The sequence below is a fragment of the Melospiza georgiana genome, chromosome 8 (assembly GCF_028018845.1).
Source record: "Melospiza georgiana isolate bMelGeo1 chromosome 8, bMelGeo1.pri, whole genome shotgun sequence".
Lineage (NCBI taxonomy): Eukaryota > Metazoa > Chordata > Aves > Passeriformes > Passerellidae > Melospiza > Melospiza georgiana.
The window spans coordinates 24,227,327-24,242,773 of record NC_080437.1 but is presented as its reverse complement, the minus strand read 5'-3'; the positions used below and the strand labels follow the sequence as shown (position 1 = coordinate 24,242,773).

The 15,447-nt window shown below is 41.3% G+C and overlaps 1 protein-coding gene across 4 annotated transcripts in view; it reads left to right on the top strand.

Moving 5' to 3' along the window:
- Positions 1-15,447, top strand: part of BTRC (beta-transducin repeat containing E3 ubiquitin protein ligase) — a 114,857-nt gene that overhangs the window by 95,651 nt on the left and 3,759 nt on the right. For all 4 annotated transcript variants that reach the window (XM_058029529.1, XM_058029527.1, XM_058029528.1 and 1 more), the window contains 8 exons: positions 605-791; positions 4,406-4,502; positions 5,386-5,523; positions 6,004-6,122; positions 8,419-8,668; positions 9,345-9,463; positions 13,449-13,559; positions 14,161-14,239. In XM_058029529.1, coding sequence (XP_057885512.1) covers positions 605-791; positions 4,406-4,502; positions 5,386-5,523; positions 6,004-6,122; positions 8,419-8,668; positions 9,345-9,463; positions 13,449-13,559; positions 14,161-14,239 — 1,100 coding nt within the window. The remainder of the gene's footprint in view (positions 1-604; positions 792-4,405; positions 4,503-5,385; positions 5,524-6,003; positions 6,123-8,418; positions 8,669-9,344; positions 9,464-13,448; positions 13,560-14,160; positions 14,240-15,447) is intronic.

The window sequence follows — 15,447 nt, the reverse complement described above, 5'->3', positions numbered from 1 at the left end:
TGATATTATTTTGGTGTGTATTTTTCCTTCACCCACTAAAATAAATGAAACTAGCAACCTGCTTCACTTTCTCCTTACACAGCCTCTCCTTCCCTCTTGACGTCCCTGTGCATCTGCATATCCTTCCCTCCCCCCTGTCTAAAGGTACCACTGCCCTTCAGGGCACACATTGGGAATATATATTTTTTTCTTCATTACATTTAAAAGCTACTGCTTTAGCAAAAACAGCTTTTGAGCCGTTGCAACATGAGAACAGCTGTAGCAGTGAGATGAGAAATGGTCCTAATATAGAGAGATTTTGGGGGCTGCGTTGCTGAGTTGGAAATGCCATCCATAGAATATCCCCCTAGTGCTAAAACCCATCGAAGTAGATTGGAATGACTTCTTGGATTCTTTATTATTTTTAATGACTTGTTGTGCTATATCCAAAGGAAGTTGGATAACACTGCTCACTCCTGATCTTAGCCTCAAATGCTCTTCTGTGCATTTTGTCCAGCTCCGCATGCAGAAGAGGAGATGGAAGGAGAGTGTATCTTTGTACTAGCAGGGGGAGTTGTCTGTCCAGCAAATAATGTTTTTCTGTTGTGTTGTTGTTCTCCCCCAGCTCGGGGATTGGATCACATTGCTGAGAACATTCTGTCATACCTGGATGCCAAATCTTTGTGTGCTGCTGAGCTGGTGTGCAAGGAGTGGTACCGGGTGACGTCGGATGGGATGCTGTGGAAGAAGCTCATTGAGAGAATGGTCAGGACAGACTCCCTGTGGAGGGGTTTGTCAGAGAGGAGAGGATGGTAAGCAAACTGAATCTTCACCTCTTTTGCCCCCGTTCAGGACAGCAGGGATTGTGTGTTTCAAACCATATTTGAAGAGGGTTATTCAGCACTGAAACATCATGTTAGTTCCAAACCTGACAGTTGCTTACATCAAAAATCAGCCATTGGGGAGTTAGGTGCCACATTTGGCTATGTGGCAGTGTGGGGGATTTTTTCCTCAACTTCCTCTTCTGATCATGCTCTTAGCCCAGTGTGACAAGTGAGATATACAGACTGAGATTTTTACACCCAGCTGTCTTTCAGTTCAAATTAAGAAGCTGTGTGTGCCTCAGGGGAACCCTAAACCGGTCAGCAGTTCAGAGCAGAAAAGCTTTTTCAGGAGTGGCAGTGGGGGAGCATGTGCTATGAATTAGTTCTTTCCTGATAGGCCTGTTTGTTTTCCTCAGCAGATTTTCTCTATTAGATATCTGTTTAATTTTCAAACTGGAAGCTGAGGGTAGGTACCATGGAGAATAGGGGACTTTAGAAATGCAGATAGATTAGTTAATAATCATCTGGAATAGCCTTACTACAATGTAGGTCTCACTCAAGTTTGAAGCTGCTCTGCTAACATTTCATTAGAACTTTCTCTCTCAGGGGTACACCCTTTAATACATAATTTTCTTTTCCAAGGGTGTCCCTAGGATGTTGGCAGAAGGGAAACTGGGTATGAATATTTCATAAACAAGATAAAAGTGACAGCTCGGGCATTTTGGTTGCTATTAAAAAGAAAAAGATACAGAGTTGCAAACAAAGACTCCTGGTTTGTGGTTAATTTTGTTATACTGTTTGTCTCAGGAAGTAAAGGCAAGTAAATCAGGATTATGAGACATTCTTTACAAATAAATACTACTTTGATCTGCTTCCAATAGTGCAGTGTTTTAAAGAGTATAAAATAAACACAAGCATGACAGTGGTAACTTTTGCATTTCTTTTAGTGACTTATTCTCTCTGGAACTTCAATTTTTTTCTCCCTACTGTTGAAGTCACAGTAGGTCCTAAGAGGAGCTTGAGAGGTCATTTAGTCCTTTTTGTCTCCCATAGGAAGAGACAGATTTTTCCTAAGTCATCCCAAATCTTTGTCTTAACTTGTTCTTAAAATCTTCTACTGATGGAGATTCCCCAGGCAATGCCTGGGAAAGGAATTTGATGGTTTCACTTTTTTACTCTTTCTAACTTCAGTGTTTGAGAGGTTTTCCTGCTATCTAGTCTGTCTTCCTAGCTACAGTTTGACTTGTTACATTTATTCTGCACAGATAAACAGGACAGTTTCTCATTCTCTCCTTTCATGGGAAAGTTATCTTTCCCATGTTGGAAGATGAGCGTGTTTCCTATGTTTTGCCTGCACTAGCTAACCATAAAGATGTGTTGTCTTGTCCTCTTACTATTTTCAGTTTTCTCTGTTTAGACCCTTCCCAATTCCCATACTCCATTCTTGGAGTATGGTGTAATCAGCTGAGTGTCTTCTGCTGAGGCATCACTGGGGTTTGCTCCCTCCACACTTTAGAAATAACATTAGCACCAAATACTGGTCTTACAGACAAATTGCATTTCCAAAAAACAGGTGCAAAATTTTGCTTCTCATCTAAAGGACAGTCGGTTTGTGCTACGTGCTGGAGGTTACTTTGACTCAAGAGCAAGTTGTGCCCAAGTCTTTCATATTGCCCTCTGGTTATCTCTGTGGTGAACAGATAGAGCTGTGTGGTTAGGAGATCCAGACAGAAAATACCCAGTGCAATTGCATCTGTGCCATATAGAACTTCATAGCTTGTAATCAGTGCTAGCTCTATGCATGGCAAAAGGAGATTACTAACTGGACAGTTCAGAATGATGGACAACTGGTGTTACTTGGTTACAGCTCCTCAATTTGCACATGAGCTGCCTGATTTCAGCATTTGCAGCTCATGATTTACAACAGAACTCCCCCCCCCCCAACTTTGCAGCATGGCAGCCTTCCCTGGCAGATTGTCAGGGAGCAGTAAGGGTTACACAGATTTAGAGAAATATAAAGCAGAAGCCCAGAATCTGGGCATGCTTGTGTCCATCTGATTGAATTGGCTGGTCATCAAAACCTCCAAACAATAGTTCCTTTTATCCCAAAGCCACAGCACAATAGCTACTGTGATGCCATGGAAATTCCAAGCAATCCTTCAGCTGAACAGTAAACAACTGACTATGCATGCAGCACAGCACAACTTACAGGTAGCAACCAGACTTTGTGTTACATTAGCTAGTAAAGTAAGAAAGAATTAAAAGGTTTTTAGGCACACAGGTTTTTCTAGATCTGCCCCAAGTCTTCCAGGATGTCTCCAAGGTATTCTGTGCATCTTGAAAGAGGTTCTCATCTTCCTTGGCCAGTAATACTAATTTTCATGAATGCACTTCCAGGCTGGATCACAGTAAATAGGCATCTGTCTAGTTAGTGGCTTGTCTGCATCCATGTGTGCCATCTTCATGTATTTGTTCCCATATGCATGTCTGCTGGTCATTATATTTGAAGAAAGAGGTAATTCCTCTGTTCAAACATGAAAGCACCTTTCTCTCGAGTTGTACTTAGAATTCTTGATTTAAAGAAATATCAAAAGTTCTTTTCCTGAGCATTTGTCATTTTGCTTGTCCGGTCCTGTAGTTTGGTATTGCCTTACAACCCAAAGATTTTGGTTCATTGTTGTGATCTCTCTAGTTCAAGTGTATCAGGGCAGCTGCAGTCTCTGAAATAAGTTTTGAGGTGTACTGTATGGAAAGGACAGGAAGGCAATGCACAAGGAAGTATTGAACAATTAATTATGCTGTAATGGAACAAGGGAGGGAGAAGTGGAGAGCTGGCCCAGTGTAAACTCTGTGCCTCTGATGCCAGGATTACACTCGGAGGCATTTGTGCCTCTCTCCATTTTGTGAGGCATGTTGCCAGGCAGAGCAGCAGTTAGTACGCCCATGGTGGGGTTTACTAGCTTCCACACCGTGTTTGGTGGCTTCTTAACTTCAGGATGAGGAATTAAAGTTTTTTACACAGCAGGCAGTGATTGCCGTTTACAGATTTTTTGGTAACAAAACTCTAGCTTGGGATATGAGTATTCCAAATCAATGTTGAGATGAGGGAGGCACCACAGATGAGGTGTTGCTTACCAGCACAGAGTAGTAGCAGTAAAATGTCCATGTACCCACACTGATACTGTTCCTGCTAATGCAGATAAAAGCTAGCCTTGAATGTGTAGGGGGTTTGAGGGTTCCTTGGCTCCTTTAGTTTGCTTTGCATGCTTTATTTTAAAGGTGACCTCTGATAGTGTGTGTGAGTATTGCAAGCATGAACCACTGTCAACCCTTACTGAGCTGAATGGGCCCATGTCCATAATAGAGAATTTATTTCCCTTTCCCAAGTTGCTAGACACAGATTTTTCTTGGCTATTTCACTGTTAAAATGCAACACTGACACGTTGCAGGGCAAACAAACAAGGAATCATCCCATCTTTGTAAATTAAGTTTGACTATGAATCTGTCAGCAGTGGTTATCCATTTGTAAAATGCCAGGAGGACCTTTGTCCAAAATGCTGAAAGATTATTTGTATTCAATGGAAATGTTCTTTGTCTTCCAGGGGGCAATATCTATTTAAAAATAAACCTCCTGATGGAACTGCGCCACCCAACTCCTTCTACAGAGCACTTTACCCCAAAATTATACAGGACATAGAGGTAAGAAACAGTTGCCAGATATGGTAGTGTTTCACTATTAGTTTTTTAGTTTTATTTTTTTCAAATGTTCCTGATTTATTCATGTTGCTGAAATTCTGGGGAAATTCCATTGCAGTGTAATATTTCATTAAATCTGACATGTCTGTGTTTGTCTGGAGTTTGTAGATCTGGGATAGTTATAAAAGATCCTGCTGCTCCTTTAGACAGAGGATGAGTTGGATTGTTCAGTGAGCTGTTTGCAGGTGGAGTCTCCACCATTTGCAGATCAGATATCACAGCAGCACTGTAACATCTTGGTTTTCTCTGTTCCATGGTACTTTGCTCCTCCTGGTGCAGTGAGACCTAATAGGCTCTTACAGGAGGATATCAAGAACTGAGGCAGTGAGAACGTGCATTTCTGAAGTCTGCAGTCCTAAGACTCAGGAAAACAGAAAGCAGCTGAGCATGTTTGCCTTGCATTCAGTGTGAGCAAAATGGCATGTTCTGCTTGTTTCCTAACGGCAGAAGCAGTGCTTGGGCACTGTTGTGACAAGTTTGTAAATGTGTTTAGAGCTGAACTGAGACTTTCTCTTTTGTTATTTAGCTGTTGAGTGACAAGGGGCTAAAGGTTGGAGATAGAAAAAGACTTTTACATTACTTCTTCCTCACCATTCCCAACTGCACAGACCAGTTTAGCCACAATATGTTTTCCAAGCATTTGTGTGTTTAATTGGTTATATTGCATGTATTCTAGAAAGCAGTTATATCATTGTATGGGCCTGATTGCAGGAAAAAGTGTAAAGAAAAGTGTCTGCTGCCTTCTCAACCAAAGGAAAAAAAGGGGAGATAATTCTGTGCTTTTCTTTTTCCCCTACATCTCATTTGTCTCCTGTCTCTCCTCAAGACGATAGAGTCGAACTGGCGGTGTGGAAGGCACAGTTTACAGAGGATCCACTGCCGAAGTGAGACAAGCAAAGGGGTTTATTGTTTACAGTACGATGATCAGAAGATCGTAAGCGGCCTACGAGACAATACTATTAAGGTGAGAATGCTCCATCATGGCATACTAATGGCTTGGAGTGCCTATGCCATAAATAATAGTGTCCTAATTTCAGTGACACCTACCCAGTCTCTTGTTAGTAACCCAGCCTTCTCCTTCCCCTTCCCCCATCTCCCACCTGCACAGCAACTACTCTTTTATCTGGCTAGAGAGACCCTGTTTTCAGACAGACAGGCTTTGCCAGCAGAGTTTCTGTCCAGCAATAATTACAGGCTATGTAATTACTGGGCCCTGTATCCTAGTGAGAAGGGTAAAACCAATATTCGTAGTAAAGCCAGTAATATCAAAGATGTCAATGTATTGCACCAAAGAGCCTGTAGAAGACTCTGCAGATGCCACTAAAGGTCCTCTAAGTGCACTCTGGAAGATGTGCTGTAGTAAAAAGCAGTCTAGTCAAACCAGTAAGTGCTGAAAGATGAAAACCTTACTGAACTGTCCAGTTTTGAATGTTTGCTGTCTTAGATCTGGGATAAGAATACATTGGAATGCAAGCGAATTCTCACCGGCCACACGGGTTCTGTCCTGTGCCTCCAGTATGATGAACGGGTGATCATTACTGGATCTTCAGACTCAACAGTCAGGTGTGTGCCCGTGATTTGCACCTTTCTGTTTGCCTCTTAAGATTTCAGCTTTGCAAGCTGCTGAAATGATCTCTTCTTAAATGTGTGCTGTTCAAGCAGTTCCATGAAGTTGTTCAGCATTGTGCTGCCCTTGTCAGATGTCCATGCAAATCGCTGTCAGGCAGAAATGAGAATCTAAGCCAAGGCCAGTCAAGGTCAAGATGACTTAGGAAGGCCATCTGGCATTTCACCAAGATTTTGCATGTTTTGACACTGCCTGAGAATGTTATAAATTCTCTTTGAGAATAACTTTTTAAGAGTTGAGGTTTTCAAAGCAAGTTTGAACGTTTAGTTGTCCGTTGTCATTTAATTTTAACAAAATATGTATGACTAGATATCCTATGACTTTAAATTAAATTTTAGCATGATATTTCTTTTCATTAAATCTTTCTAATCTTGCTTCTCTTCAAGTCTCCAGAAAAAGGATGGACACCTCAAGGTAGCACTTGTGGTGCATGTTGTGCATTTGTGAAGTCCACTAGTCATATTGGAGGATACCAAAGAGTGTAAGGCCTGTAGTGTAAATAGAGCCACAAATGAGTTAATGAATTGCAATATAAACTTGGATGTGAAGGGGCAGGTCTGACTTCTTCATGTTGTTGTATACCCCCTCCTTGTCAAAGTACAAGCACTGCTCATGTAGTGAAGTTAGACAGCAAAAAGCTGCATTGGTGACCTTTTCTGGAGCTATTAGCATGCATTCAGATGGCTGCAAGCTCCTCTGCTTGTGTAAACTACTATTGTTAAGCTAATAGTAGTATTGTTAAGCTAATTAAATTGAATTTGTAACATGTGATGCATGCAGTCTTGCAGTTCTGCTAGGTTTTGGGGTCCTGTCATTCATAGGAATCCAGAATTTCAGCAACACTGCCTGCCTGGAGGTGATGTGGAAACTGCACTGGGCTAAACAGCAACAAGCACTGTCATTTTCATATCAGGCCAGGCAGGCCAAATTGCAGACTGGCTACTTGCCCAGGAATACTTTGTCTCCCACTGTACCTATAAATGTTTGTGCAGACCCCAGAGGCACATAGGATGTATCACTTTTATCCTTGGGTTTCCTCAGGAAGAGAGGCTTCATCCAATAGACAGTACAGATGGGCTCTTAATGCTTCTGAGATCTCAGGGATGCACTTGTCCAAAGAAGTCAGTGGGTCTCCAGCTCCTGTTCAGTTTGGCAACCCTGTCTGCAAACTGTTTGTATGTTAATGGCTCAGGTCTTTAGTTTTTTCTTCTTTGCATTTTCTAATTGGAATGTGGTTTTCCTTCTCATTTAGAGTTTATAAGTTGATGCACTTTAGTTTCCATAAGTTAGAAAATAAGACATTAGAAGTCTTTCTCACATCTTGCCTTTTCTTATTGCTTGCATTATTGGCAGCAGGAAGTTTTAACTTCTGTGAGATCTGATGTGCCTGATGATACAGCCATTTTCTGCTTTCATATAGTGTAACTAGGATACAGGTGTGATAATGCCAGAAGAAATCTCTTTATGCAGGGCAAAAGAAGTTTGCAACAGAATAGCCCAAAATAAATATTTTTAAGGCTTAAAATTTTCATTTCAAGTACTAAAAGTTCTGTATGAAGCTTTTTTCTAACTTGCATCTTAAATTATCTTTCAGTTGGAACAGTTGGTTCCAATAACATTAAATTGACATAAATGCTATGTCTTAATTTGGGTATTCAGTGCATTCCTGGAATGTAGCTGTGCACCAGATGCACCGCAGGGTAAATGCAAATCATGGTGCAACTTGTGGCAATTACTTGTATTTGTTTGAAAAGAATTGTCTTGTCTTCTACTTCTGTATAAATTACCACTTGAGCTGATAGTCCTGTGAGAGAGGTCAAAAATGAAGCCTGTCAGGGAACTTACTTCTCCACATTGGCTGGAAATGAAGTGTAAAATAGGCTGGCACAACCAGGAAGCACCAGTCTTAAAGCCATCAGTCTTCTACCTTTCCTCAGTGTTAAATTCCCTTAATTGAAGAATGCTTTTTTGCTGGGTACAATATTTTTATGGTGTTAACTGCATTGCAGGGTTTTTGGCTGCTGGACTGCCTCAATGTACACATAATCAACAGGTGTATCTAATACATTTTTTAATGAACTATTTAATAGATGTAGATATAACTTGTGGTGTTTGCTTCTCTAATATCACTAGAGAGTCAATTACCAGTCCCTGTCCCTCTCTGGCTCTGCAGAAAATTCGCAGTGCAGGTTGTTAACTCTGTTCTGTCTGGTTTGAAATGTGAACCTGCAGAGTGTGGGACGTGAACGCGGGCGAGATGCTGAACACGCTGATCCACCACTGCGAGGCCGTGCTGCACCTGCGCTTCAACAACGGCATGATGGTGACGTGCTCCAAGGACCGCTCCATCGCCGTGTGGGACATGGCCTCCCCGACAGACATCACCCTCAGGAGGGTGCTCGTGGGGCACCGAGCCGCCGTCAACGTGGTGGACTTTGATGACAAGTACATTGTATCGGCATCAGGTGACAGAACTATAAAGGTGAGGTGTTTCAGAGGCTTTTTGTTTGCTGCTCTGGGGTATTTAGTAGCAAAGAACAGTGATCAGACAGGGAAGAGGGCCCTTGGCAGGATCTTCCTTTAGAAGCAGTGTTCTTCCTCCTGCTCATTTGCACTTGTCCCTCCTCAGCTGACCTGGCACAGCTCATTTACAGAACTTACGGAAAATCAGTTCCAGGTACAGATGCAGTTAAAAAAGAACATTTTTTTCTGTGTTCTTTTTCAACTTGACCACTTCCATAACCTGTTCAGTCATTTAAACAGTTGTTAGAGGGCAGCATGGGGACAAAAGTGAAGGTGAGTTGATAGGAGATACTTAAGGAGGCACTTAACTTAAGTGTTACTGCTATGATTCCAGTTTGCAGCATTAAACCTCAGGAGAATCTATATCGTTTGTTAACAAAGTCATAGCCCAAGAATGCTAAACCTGGAAGCTAATTTTATACTGGCAAAAATCTTCTGTGTACAGTGACCCAACCTGCTATCGGTTGCAGACTATAATCACAGGTCATCAAAGGAGTGATTTTCCCAGTCTTAATGGTAGTATCTTCATTAAGAACATTCTGGATGCATCTATTTATCATACAGACACCATCTTTTGTTAGTCTCTTCGTAATAATTTTGTCTCTGTGTGGTTCCCTCCCCCCTTCCTGTCACAGGTATGGAACACTAGTACCTGCGAATTTGTGCGCACCTTAAATGGCCACAAACGAGGCATTGCATGTCTGCAGTACAGAGACAGGCTAGTAGTGAGCGGCTCTTCAGATAATACCATCAGGTGAGAGACACATTCCCCATCACAGGGTTCTGTGCAAGCACACTGTCTCTGGTGCCCTGGGACGTGCTGAGGTTAGGCAGCTGAAGTGCTCTGTACCCTTGTCAACTTTGAAATATGCTTTCTTTAGTATAGAACATTGGGAACTACTGGGAAGAGATATTAGAAGCCTGTTTTACTGTGTTGTCTTTCATCCTCTACATCTCAAGAGTCCCATACTAATCAACAAGTTGCATTTGCTCTGACAGTTCTGGTGTATGAAGGAGCTGGCAAGTACCACTTTCTATGATGTCCTCTTGTGATATTTTAATTGAACTATGTGTCTAGTTAAAGGGGTCAGATTTGCAGTAAGAGGCATTTAATCCTCTGCAGAAATCCTCCTGGGCTCTCGCCAAACTCTTCTTGTGGTACTTGGCACCTGGTTAACTTTGGAACAGCTGGTTTAGAGCATGAAGTTCAGTTTGCTGCCTTTTGCACTTCTCCAGCTGCCCTGGTTGCAGTCTGAGATTTAACTCTTTCTGGTATCACAAACCAGAATTTCTCCCTCCATCCTGCAGCTGCTGGCAGAGGAATGTCCCACTAATTTCAGGATGTATGGAACAAGCTTTGAATATTAGTTACGTGATATAAAAAAATGGCTCTGTCATGGAAGTGGGAGCAACCTCTCTTTCCCTTTGTCGTTTTTTAAGTGTCTGCCTTTTGGTGAAACTTGAAAGCTGGACAGTGTAAGCAGGAACTCTTCACTTCACATGTCAGTAATAATTTTTCCTCTGTGAGAATGACCTGTGCTATTGTTTGCCTGTGGACTTGGTTTGCCATATGCTGCCTCTCCCTGCTCTGCATTCTGTAGAAAAACAATGGTCCTTTGGTTGACATCACCAGGTCACTGTTCCAAATTTTAGTACAAGGCTGTCTCAGAGCATGACCAGGAAAGCTAAAACTTCCTTCTCTCATTCAAGGGAAAAGGTATTACAGGCATTGTGTTAGAGCAGCACCACTGCTGAGAACTGCAATAATAACACTCTGCAATTGTACCATGAAACTTGGCCACAGAAGTAGAGCAGGAAATAGTTAAATACTACAGCAGCTAGGGAAGGATCTAAAATATGCAGTGCTAATAAAAATAAATGTCAAGATAGTGATAATGCTAAACAGGAATACAGTTACTTTTATGCTTGCATTGGACAAAATCCCTACTTAATAGATAAATTGTGCTAGAATTTCAGGAATGTCAACAGTGAATCTTAATGGAAGTCAAGTTTAGCAGCAGTGTGAGCAAGGCAAAAGACTTACCCAATGCTAAAAGATAGTTTTCTCCCAGCCATTAGCAGAGGGCACAAGTCAGTAGAAGGATGATTAAGAAAAAGGTTCCTAAGTCACCTTTGTGGATGGCTAATTGCTTTGTAGATTTGATTTTAATCCACTATCAGATGATGTGTGCTGGACTTCAGTACAGGCTGATACAGAACTTAAAAGCCCATTATTCCTCAGTTTCAGAGAAAGTTTTTTCCAGAAGATGAATCTGTGACTTCTAGTTTTGCAACTGCAAAAAAACAACCAAAAACAAACAAACAAACAAACAAACAAAAATGTAGAAAAAAAGGAACCAGAGAATTTAGGGCATGAAAAAAAAATTAGACAATATCATCTGGGGTTGAGTTTTTAATGAGTGGTTGGTCTTCATGTGTCTATTTCTAGGATGTGCACACATAAGGATCTGATACCAGTCTGTTTAGACAACAGCATTCTTTCTAACAGGTGGGGATTCAGACTCACCTGCCTTCTGTACATCCCTGCTCTGCTTTCAAGTGAATTAAAGGCTGAGATAATTGCAGACCTCCCTCTATTTCCAGAAGTTCTCCCAAAGTTATAGGAAAGAGCAGTGGTAGTGTTTTGGCTCCATACACAATTTAAGTGATGTTCTCTTTTAGTTAGTTCTATAGCCTTAAGTTTAGTTCTTTTACTCTTTGTTCCTTTGAATATTTAAAAAAGTAGAAGTTAGAGAAACTTATCAAATCTGAGAAAGACCCTTGGCACCAACTCTGCTAAGAGACCCTACTCTTAATAGCAGTCAACCCCTTGTACATGAGAACCCATTTGCCATGTGACAAGGGACATGATCACCTCTTGTAATCTCATCCAGGTAAAACCTCAGACTGGGACCTAAAAATACAGGCCTGAGTTAGTGTGATGCAGCCTCCCAGAGCTGCTGGCAATTTCATCATCAATGGCAAGGAATGGAAACACATGGCACAAAAGTTCCTGGCACAAGATTGCTCTTCCAACCTTTCTGCACCAGTTAATGTCTGGCATTGTCCATCCTGTTTACAGTCCTTGGGAGAGGTAATGCTCTCTGGCAGCCAGACTGCCTTTGGCTGACCTTTGTCATGGAGTTGCTTGCTCTGACCTTGACTGGTGTGCTGTACTCAAGTGAAAACTGTTGGGCCCTTCACAGATTCCTGAAAGATCAACTTCACAGATTGAAGAATCACTTTGAGCTCCTTGTTGGCTTCAGACATGTGCATAGAGCTATCCTTTCTCAGTTCCACAGTGACAAAATTGTTCTGTTCGTTCCTCTGTTGTCCAAAATGAGAGCAGCTTGTTGTGGCAGGACAGCTGCAGCCATTATCCACCAGCCTTGGGCACACATCAACCACATCTGGATTATTCCCTGGGGAACCTCAGGAATAAAATACATGGGGGATGGTTTATCTCTTTCTTTGTCTCTCAAGCAAAAGTGACCTGACCTCTCAGCAGCTGTACTGCTTCAAGATTTCTCACCCAGAGAAATTCCACAAACCCCCATATTTCTCACTGCAGTGAGGTTCATGCCAGTCAGAGCACTTACTGAATGAGCATTTGAGAACATTTGTGACTGCCTTCTTTCTGCTGTGTGTCAGGGAGTCAGAGCAGATATTGCTCTTACAGGATTGCTGTATGAGCAGACCATGTCTCAGCCAGAGATGGAACACCTCTAGACTATACATGTCAAAGAATTTCAGTTCTTGTAGGCAAGTAATCTTTTTATATCCATGGTAATTGGGAGTCATGTCAAAGAGCTGGCAAAAGAAATACAAAGCAAAGGAAAACAAATAGACTTACTTCATAACTGTTTGAAGCCTTTAACTAGTTTTCTAGGTAGTGTGCAAGTGTAAAAACTATGTATTTTAATTTATTCTCCATGCTGAAAATCCATCACAAAAGCTAAAACTCTGGGATAGTTACAGTTGAGAGAATAATGTGTTGCTGGGCCTCTTTCTGTATATTGATTTGGGTGCCAGAACTTTTTAAAAATACTGTATTATTAGAAACAGTTCACATAGAGCCACAGGAGTTATTTGAGAGCAATAAAAAAAAAGCATTTAAAATAATAAACACAGAGCATCCATTTTAGCTTGTGCATAAGGTGCCTGGATTACAGATTAAACATACCTTCAGGAGGAGAAATGACAAAGGAAAAGGTCTTGTTAATTCCTGTACCTCTCACCACTATATTGATAACTTAATTTGTCTGATGGAAGTCTCCAAATCAGAAATGGGCATGTAGGGGAACAGAAAGGGGCACATGCCCCATGAAGGTGATCATATCAATTGAAACAAGCTGCCAAGGGGATTAATAAGTCTCCTTCTCTTAATATCTTAAAAACAAGGCACAGCACTTTTACAAACTATGAACCTCAGTAAAATAAAGTGAGGCTCACTGTGAAGATAACTGGGGATATCCTGTATTACTGGAGCTGTAGATACTAGACACAACTGGTTTGTGACTCATCTCCTGTGTGTTACTGTAACATCCTAGGGTCATGTGCAAAATCATGTATCTCTTTAATTGTGGGGAAAGGACTGATGAGTGTGCTTTGTTTCTTCTTTGTTGTTCCATCATAATCTTTATTTCCAAGTTTCCATTAACTACAGGCAAAGACCAAATGTTTCACTGCAATGCTAAGATATTAAAAAATTCTTAATGCCTCTTTGTACTCTCTTCCAGGCTGTGGGATATAGAGTGTGGGGCATGTTTACGAGTACTGGAAGGCCATGAAGAGTTGGTGAGATGCATACGCTTTGATAACAAGAGGATAGTCAGTGGGGCATATGATGGGTGAGGATATCAGTGCAGTCAATGCTTTGCATCTTCCTGTGTGTCTGAGTGTCTCCCACCCCACTTTGTGCATCTTCTATATAAATATCAGACTCTCTGTCTGTCATACTAAGAGGACCTTTTCATGGTCAGTAAGTGAGAACCATGCTATAGAGCATAGCTTTCATTCTTCTTTTAAAACAAGTCCATGTGATTTGATGTGTATGGTCCAGTTCTTGTGCTTGGTAAGAATATCTGAGTGACTCAACCTGAAACTCCTTCCAGCTCAACCACTTCTAAGAACAATCTTTCCCATCTGTGGTTGTCTGCAGGACCATTTGCCATTACAGACAAGTTGTCTGCACTCCCATGTGTTTCTGTTAGTTATTACCACCTGCTTTTTATGTGCTTTACTTTATTGACAGCATATTTTTACCTCCCACTAAGTTCTATAAGCTTTACAAAGGGGAAATGCAAGAAGCAGGTCTCAAGAGCAGGATTGCTGTAATTTTCCTTAAACTGGTGTGTTAGCTAAGTTGTACTAACAGTTATTTTTTTTCTGTGAGGACTTGCTCTTTTCTCTTTAACAGAGCCATGGTGTTTGTCTATTTTTCACCACTAGGAAAATTAAAGTATGGGATCTTGTGGCTGCTTTGGATCCCCGTGCTCCAGCAGGGACCCTCTGCTTGCGAACCCTTGTGGTAAGAGCTTTAAACAGAGGTGTTGAGGAAAGTGTGCTTGTTCAGAGCTATCTTGAGCTGTGAAAACTCAAGTCAGTTTAGCCCCAGTCTGCAGGATCTTGAAATAATTTCTAGGGGTCTGGCTTTTTTGGGTGTCCAACTTCTAATTTTGCAAGCTGTTAATTGCAAGCATTAGAAGTTAGAATCTCTGACGTTTTCACTCCACTCTGGACTTTTCAACAGTTTTATTCTGTGATTTGAAGTTAATAACTGAATCCATTTTTTAAGTCATCCTTGGAATCCATATGCTAGTGGGTTTACATTAATCTGTTCCTTGGAATCCATATGCTAGTGGGTTTACATTAATCTGTGTGTACCTGATGATGTAGTAGTGAGTCCTATGAATTGTTGGCATGAAATTTCTTAAAAACAGGACATTCCCAATTTGGAATTGTTGGCATGAAATTTCTTAAAAACAGGACATTCCCAATTTGAGGAACAAACACACTTGGGATTGCTTTTAACTGCCTTCTGGGTGCTTAAAGAAAAACCAGGACAGAAACAGACAGTGAAATTGCCTTATGCCCAAACAGCAACTACTCTTTTCATGCTGTCCACTGGTTTCTAGTGCAGGTCAATGATGATGTGGTTAAAATATCATTATGTGAGTGTTAACAACATTCACAGTCATGTTTAAAAATTGCTCTGCTTGGTCTTAGAATAATGTGAGAAAGTTGTGAGAAAAATGCCAGGACAGCCAAGGCCTTGGGGTGGTTCTATAAGTGTTCCTCCACCACATTCCACGCAAAAAACCCGGCACTGTTGCTGGGGATAAAGCAAGATTTCAACCAGTACCAAAATCTCATTGAAAAATAAGTACTGTTTGTTTTTATTTCTTAGGTTGAAAGTGTTTGGGCAGTGTTTCAATAGGTATATGTTATATCCTTTACTGCTGTGGCTCATGACTGTAGTCTGTGCTCTAAAACAGGATCATACCAAAGCTATCTGATTCTCTAAAAGTGTGGTTACTTCTCACCAGCTGAGCTGTACTGGCTGACCTTCTGCACACCCATCAACCACCTGAATTGCTCCTGTTGTAGATTTCACTGAAGTACTTTATGTCAAATTTGGTGCAGGCTGTGAGGTTACTGGGACTCAGCTGATGGGCAGTAAGATCATTAAGTCATGCTACCCTTTTCCAATCATGTATTTGGACCATCAGCTACAGG